We start from the raw sequence: 7,885 nt of genomic DNA, 5'->3' as shown, positions 1-7,885 counted from the left end.
TGTATCAGATGTTAGAGCGGTGGGTGTGTACATATTTTTAAGAGACGCCTTCTATTTAAAGACACGAAAAAGCTGAGGAGAATGAAAACAAGAATGTGTTGCTGCTGTGGCGCTGCCTGTTTTAAACCACACAGAATAATTATAACTTCGCAGTGAACAGAAAACAGCTAAGCCATCAACAAGTTGTTGCCCTTCACACTCCCCATGTTTGAGCACACAACAGATACTTAATAGTAAAATAGGTCTGGTGTAATATATGTGTGTTACAGGTAGAAATGAACAGTCGGACCTCAGTTACGCTGTAGTGCTTTGGAGGCTTCTAATCAACGCTGCGCCACCTGGTGGTTAAAACGAGACTAGCGTCCTGATTTTTTCCAGCCGGCTGCAGGATTAAAAATCTTTAGTCAGCGACGCACTTGCTGCACCGTGGCGACGCGGCGGTACTGCAGTAAAAACCCTAGTCACTTTGAACCGCTTCCACTGTACATAGGCTACTTGGAGCTAGACGTGGAGCTGTGTGGGAAGGTTATGTGTCGTTGTGGGATCTTGGTCGTAAAACCTGATGTGCTGCAGGCACCTCGAGATAGCAGGCCCGAAGTGACTAGCGTTTTTACTGCAGTACCAACACGTCGCCATGGTTCAGCGAGTGCGTCGCTGACTAAAGATTTTTAATCCTGCAGCCGGCTGAAAAAAATCAGGACGTCGTTTTAACCACCAGGTGGCGCAGTGTTGGTTAGAAGCCTCCAAAGCACTACAGCGTAACTGAGGTCCGACTGTTCATTTCTACCTGTAACACATATATATTACACCAAACCTATTTTACTATTAAGTTTTTACTATTAAGTATCTGTTGTGTGTTCAAACGTGGGGAGTGTGAAGGGCAACAACTTGTTGATGGCTTAGTTATTTTCTGTTCACTGCAAAGTTATAATTGTTCTGTGTGGTTGAGAACAGACATGCGCCACAGCAGCAACACGTTCTTGTTTTCATTCTCCTCAGCTTTTTTGTGTCTTTAAATAGAAGGCGTCTCTTAAGAATATGTACACACCCACCGCTCTAACATCTGATACAACATATTGGCTTCACATAATTCCGTGATGGCGGCACGGTGGGTAGCACTGTCACAGCAAGAAGGTTCTGGGTTTGATTCCCGGAGGCGGCCCTCGTGCCTTTCTGTGTGGAGTTTGCTCGTTCTCCCCGTGTTTGCGTGGGTTCTCTCCGGGTTCTCCGGCTTCCTCCCACGTGCATTAGGTTGATTGGCTTCTCTCCATTGTCCGTAGGTGTGAGTGTGTGAGTGAATGGTTGTCTGTCTATGTGTTGCCCTGCGATGGACTGGTGACCCGTCCAGGGTGTACCCTGCCTCTCGCCCATAGCCAGCTGGGTTAGGCTCCAGCACCCCCGTGACCCCGCATTAGGGAGTAAGCGGTTTAGAAAATGGATGGATGGATAATTCGTGATTATGGGTCGCGGTTTAATTAATATAATTTGAATGTGCATGGCCAAGTAAAGACGTAGAGCGCAGTCCATCTGCGACTACAGCCGCTTATTTAGATTTAAACTTCCACAACTTGTTAATGAATGTTTTCCAATAGTCATACATTTTACGTAAATAACCGTAATAATCATAGGAATTTGTTTTACAGCAGTTGTCGATCGTAATTTTGACAGGACGCCAGAAATCAGCAGATCAACAGCGAAGCATTACAGCAACATGTTTGTTCCTACTGTACATGTTTACTCTGTGTCTGCAGAACAGCAGTTTGACTTGTTTTGACTGTGCGCGTCATTGTAACTAACTAGCTGAGATCACTTATTTCGCCCGTGTACGTTTTAACATTTTCATTTCCCATCTGTCCATCCCGCCACTTTCACCGGCGTTTTAGTTTCCCTTCCGATGAGCGACAAACAGATTTTAATCAAAGGACCGCCTTACAAACCAATAAACCAGGCAAAAGTATTTGTTTTTTACAAAAGACATGGAATTGGAGTTAAGATGTTTTTTTGTTTAGAGACAAACGAAAAACAAAAAAAGTCGTTCTCTCGTTACCTCTGCTTATAATTTGTGGGAGACATCAAACTCTTACACAAACACGTGACGTGTTTGAGTCATGTGTCCAGACAGAGAGTGACCAATACACAAATGTATGGATGTGCAAATGCAGGCTATGAGAGGAACGGTGGAGTGGTCCACTAGATGTAGCGAGAATTTGTTTTCACTGTGCGTGTCATTGTAACTGAATGAGTGGCTGATGTGACTGATTCCCCTGACTGATTTGATTTCCCATTCGCCCATCCATCCACCATCACCGGCTTCTCCTTTTTCTTGCTATGGGCGGCAAACAGATTTGAATCGAGCAAAAATACTTTTTAACAATAACACACGGAATTGGATTTAAACCTGTGTTTTCGTTTAGAGAAAAACAAAAAAACTCTGCTTTTTTAATTTAATAATTTTTAATCGAAGCTCATCTGTGGATGGGTTGCGGGGCAGCAGTCTTAGCAGAGAGCTCCAGACTGCCGCTTGAATGAAACACGAGATCGAATGATATGTGATGTGTTTCGTACTCAGATGACTTCGACCTGAGTTCCAGATTGACCGGTGATGCCACACGGGTTGCTCTCAGTGACAGCAGCTGTTTGAAGCAGGGAAAAGTGAGTTAGCTGTCCTTGTCAATGCTTTGACAATGTTTTATCATCTGTAAAATCTGAACAGTTTTTATAGTTTTACAAGGCGTAATATGACGCTTACATTTGATTGTTGTCCGTATTTCGTATAAAAGAGAACGAGGGCTGAATAGGTATGCTGTCAATTGCTACGATCTTCTGTCAATAAAATATAAAATGTTAAACCTCTGAGCCCTGACTTTTATGTCTTCTTTGGAAAAAACAAATGTTGAATGTTCTCAAATAATATAATATTCCCGCGGCTCCCAGTGTTTTCTTTTTCCATGGAAAACATGGGTGTTACGAGTGGCCGACCCCTGATCTAAATCATCCTTATTCACTTTTTAAATTTGTAGCAGATTGTCTGCCACAAATCCAACGCTGCACGCAGGAGTGCGTACTGTTCTAGGCATGCAGCTTCTTATTTTTGTTTTTAAACTGCCATAAATTGCCATAACTTACTTCCGTACATAAACATACTAAATACTATAATCATCCACCTCAGGCGACTAGCGGTTCATAGTCTTGGCGATACATGCATTAAATAATACGACGATGTTATCACGTGGGTCAAATGATAATAATGAAATGCTGTTTTTCCAATAATTAAATTTGAAAGACTGCTCCCACTCAGACTCAGTCAACCCATGACATAAAGCTTTGCAGCCATGCATTTTAACCACTTGGCCACCCAAGACTTGATTAGTGGCCATTGCCATCTACAGGCCAAAAGGATGTAATACACGCGTGTAAACAAGGTGCTGATGCAGGGAACACAAAAGCAATCCACGGCGGAGGCCGACACTTTTAATTGCTACCACTGTATATCGTTGCTGCTCAAAGGGCGTAGCACTGGGTGGGGAATTTTGGAATGTCCAAAGCAATTAGACCTTCTCAGGAACAAGGAAGTGGCCCCACGTCACATCGCTTGACTTCTAGGTCAAACAAAAGTATTGACTGTCACGATTAAGGAGCTTGTTACCTGTTGCAGTATTTCCCAGAAATCCCAGAAGTTAAAGGTGTGACTGAAGGTTCCAGTGTAGACCAAGTCACAGGCAGCGCTGATCTGAAGGTATCGTAACATTCCTCAAATGAAGCCCTCAATTCAAACGGTCTTTCAGTCTTTTCATTATGTTTTACATTGTTTGAGGTTTGCACATCTTTTAGCACAACATGTTTATATTTTCAACAAACTGAAAACTTTTGTCACGGTGAAACATCTTTATTTCTTATTTATGTCTGTTCATGTAGATGTTTCTGTGGTGACCAATCTGTCCTACTTGTTAATTAGTAGGTTAATTAGTTTTGTTTTCATTGTCTTTGCTAAGTGTTGACTTGGGCAGGTGCTGTTGGCTCACAGCCATTGACATGTCTGAAATTAGGCCATTAACTGGGTATCTACAAATGATTCCAGAAATAAGGCGTGAATCATAGTGTCAGTATTTGGACCATTTGTGTCTCACGTGTGGCAGCTTGCTCCAGAAAAAAACAGAAAACACCTATGTGTGTCTGTCCCTGTGTCTGTCACTCACTTTATCCTGTTTAAGTATCAATGACCTACAGAGAAGACCACACCAGGCATCTTCCTCTTGACTGTATCTCTACTTTAACAACATTACTTAACAAGCAGTTATTACTCACAGCCTAAGGAGCAGCTTCCACAATCTTATAGCTGCATTCAAATTGTCAAAAAACAATATTCCCATATTTTAATGTAGTTCCACAGCTGCATGGTCATCTGCATCCTGATAGTAAAACGTGTCTGGATTCACCCTGCTTAGACTGGATGAAGTTCAGAGAAGGTGGTGTCTGAGGCCTCTTATCATGAGTCTGAAGCAAAGTTGTGGATGTTTGCTGATCAGATGATGTGCAGTCCCTGGAACTTTCTACTGTAGATGTCATGTAGCAGCGTGTCACAAACTTGACCCGACTGTCTAAGAAGATGTCTACCTATATTTTTTTTTCAAAACTTATTTAGGATGTAGGAGCTTGTTGCCACTGTTTTGCAAATAGGAAGCGATGTCAGCCCTGGCCTATACATGGGACTCAACACCAGGCAGGTTGAGTCAGCGTATATAACACTACAGCTTCACAGTGCTTCAGTGTCCTGTTTGGACACACTTTATTGTCCTGCAATGGGGAAAACACCATGTTACAACAGCGGTACAGTTTAGGAGAGTGAGTATTTATACAGATTTACAGAAAAAGGGCATAAAAGAGCATGTCCACAGACTGCGGAGCAAAAAGTGCTCCTAGGGCCTATGGCCTCTTGGCTGACGAAATTACATCAGAGGATGACCTAAACTGAACGACTGACCAGTAACATCTCAGCCCGTTTGGTGGATAAAAGGAGATAGATGGATAACATCTGCACACAGACACTTGCTGAAAATGGTTACAGCCTTTTCTGACAGGCTTGACAAGATGCCATGGGTACCTGATGGGTACTCCCTAGACCTGATTGAGGCGATAGAGTCCTGGCTGATATACAATGGAGCCCTGAGTCCTGACTGATATACATTTATAAACATTCACTATAGTTGAGGAACTTAAATTTTTTGACAATTTTAAGTCATAAACCTAAATTTTCTTTCAGTTTTCTGGATCAAAAATTTAATAATCTATATTTGGTGTTTGATGTTGATGGAAACTCACACGTCAATAACTAAGTGAATTAGCCTATTTAGGACAAAGGCCTGTTTGATTTAAATACCATAAGATGCCTGATATGAGGTTACCTCCCAGTTCTTGTCTAATTGCTTTGGACATTCCAACCTTCCACACCCAGTGCTACGCCCGCCCACCACTCCAATATAAGATGCAGCCAGGTGTCAGTCATCCACCGGCTGCTTCCTTCACCTTCATCTGTGAATAGTAAGTTTGTTTCCTTGATGTTGTAGTTGTTCATCCCTCCTGTTTTACGTGCTCTAACACACTGTTCTATGTTTTAGAAAACCCTGAAGCAACAGGTACTGTAGACTGTTTTTCCATTTTTGTTACAATTTGTATTTAATGTGTATAGTTATAAGAAATTATAATGAGTGTGTTACATGGTCTAGTCATGATCCTTGTCAGGTCTAAAAGCAAGTGATTAAGTTGAAAATGTCAAAATTCATAATTTTTTTCCCCCCACATAGTATCAAGACGTGCAGGATGATCCTGACTGCGGGTAAAAAGCCACTTACAGGAACCTACACACATATGATGATCTTATTCTCACAGTAAACGCTTGCTAACTTTAGCCTAGTTATGTACGCATGTTGTTACTGTATGTTATAGTTGTCAAACAAAAATAATTTAAATTAGAAAGTAGAAATAACATCTCATTATGTTATTAAAACAGAGAAAAACTGCTTCAGATGTACAGTTGATAGACAAATCTGAAGAACAATACAGGGAAAAAAGCTCACTTTAAATGGTTTAATCATAAACTCTAATTAAATTCAAGATATCTTTTTTATTTTTATTTGATGATTTACTGTTTACATTTCTGTATTAAGGTATCTGTTTGATCGTCACCAGTTTGGGTGAGTGTAAAACATTATCATGACATTTTTTGTAGCAGCAGTTACTTGACCCAAGAACCTAATAATATTAGAAAAGCAATGACATTTTTTTTTCTTACTTCATATTAAGCCACCATCACGACTGCAAGTTCTGGAGTGGTTGATGGCAATTACTGTGCTAGAAACAGTGATGGGTATTACGCCAACCCAAACGATGCCACTTGTTACTACATGTGTTCCTGTGGAGGAACCTTCAACCGATGCTGCCTGACAGGTTACATCTTCCAAGAAAGCTCCAGCAAGTGTGTACCAAACCCAAACACAACCCCTGCTCCCACAGCTACAACTACTAGATCTACAACTACACCGACCACAACTACTACAACTACTCGGTCTACCACAAGCATTACAACTACTTCAATCCCTGGTTTCTGCCAGGGGATGAGTGATGGATATTACGGCAACCCAAACAATGACACTTGTTACTACATGTGTTCCTGTGGAGGAACCTTCAACCGATGCTGCCTGACAGGTTACATCTTCCAAAAAAGCTCTAGCAACTGTGTACCAAACCCGAACCCAACCCCTGCTCCCACTACTACAACTACTACACCAACCAGAACTACTACAACTACCCCGACCACAACGACTAAACCTACGACAACTACTCAACCCACCAAAACTACTACAACTACTAAACCTACTGCCCTGACCACAACTACTAAATCTGCTACAACTACTTCACCCCCTAGTGTCTGCCTGGGGAAGAGTGATGGGTATTACGCCGACCCAAACAGTCCAGGTTGTTATTACATGTGTTCCTGTGGAGTAACCTTCCCCAAATGCTGCCTGACAGGTTACAACTATAAAGCTAGTTCCAGCAGCTGTGGGTGACTGTGAAGCATTTCACATAGCTTCATCAATAACATAATATGTTAAAGTTTCCTAAATTTAATTTTTACTCATAATGATTCTCCATTGTGCTTGAAAAAAGGCTAAATAACTGCTATTTTGCGCTTCTAAATTCCTTCTTTACAATGAAAAATCTATTTACACAGCCAGTCTCTCCATCATTGCAACTTGTATTGACAGTGAATTGTTTTGTTTGAATTTGTTTTCAGACATCCAGCATGTTGAACATAATAAAGGATTATTGCATGAAATTGTATTTTGCTTGTAATTCAACTGCTTGGTTTACTGTATGCTAACATCCAAATAAACCTATACTCATACTCTATGCCGAATCAGATCTAATAGTCACTAAATATATGAATAACCTTATTGAAATTGCAACAAAATATTGCAAATAAAAAATATTTCCAGTACCACTTAGTTAGAACCTCTAACAGATCCATTAACAGGACTATGGCATTTACCACTTAGTTAGAACCTCTAACAGATCCAGTAACAGGACTACAGCAAAGGTTATGAATGTGTTTTGCACCGTTTTGCGCATGTTTTTATAGCCATTATTTTAAGACGATCATTTTCACATGATTAACAGTTTCCTAGTTTCACCTTTTATTGTCGCCAATGAACCAATAGCTGTGGGAAAGTACCCAGTAGCCAGGGAGCTGCGTAGATATATGCACATTTCTATGGTAGTTATTGATACATCTGTACATTTGTGTAGAGCAGGACTTACACAATGATTTTATGCGTACGTACACTCCAAAAAATAATCAGGCCTAAAACTTGGACTTAATGTAATTTAA

General features: G+C 40.9%; 1 protein-coding gene across 1 annotated transcript; it reads left to right on the top strand.

Moving 5' to 3' along the window:
* The first annotated feature begins 5,453 nt into the window (after positions 1-5,453).
* LOC114864994 (probable endochitinase) lies at positions 5,454-7,407 on the top strand. Its single transcript, XM_029166000.2, has 5 exons — positions 5,454-5,538; positions 5,616-5,633; positions 5,802-5,833; positions 6,165-6,191; positions 6,301-7,407. The coding sequence occupies exons 3-5, from the start codon at positions 5,818-5,820 to the stop codon at positions 7,062-7,064; spliced, it is 807 nt and encodes a 268-aa protein (XP_029021833.1). The 5' UTR covers positions 5,454-5,538; positions 5,616-5,633; positions 5,802-5,817; the 3' UTR covers positions 7,065-7,407.
* Positions 7,408-7,885: the final 478 nt, after the last annotated feature.

The sequence above is a fragment of the Betta splendens genome, chromosome 10, assembly GCF_900634795.4.
Source record: "Betta splendens chromosome 10, fBetSpl5.4, whole genome shotgun sequence".
In the NCBI taxonomy this organism is placed as follows: Eukaryota; Metazoa; Chordata; class Actinopteri; order Anabantiformes; family Osphronemidae; genus Betta; species Betta splendens.
Note: the sequence above shows the minus strand (reverse complement) of the source record. Positions and strands in the feature narration are given on the sequence as shown.

Coding starts and splice junctions, on each gene's coding strand:
- LOC114864994 (XM_029166000.2), top strand. Junction 6,192..6,300: donor TTTGATCGTCACCAGTTTGG/GTGAGTGTAAAA, acceptor CTTCATATTAAG/CCACCATCACGACTGCAAGT.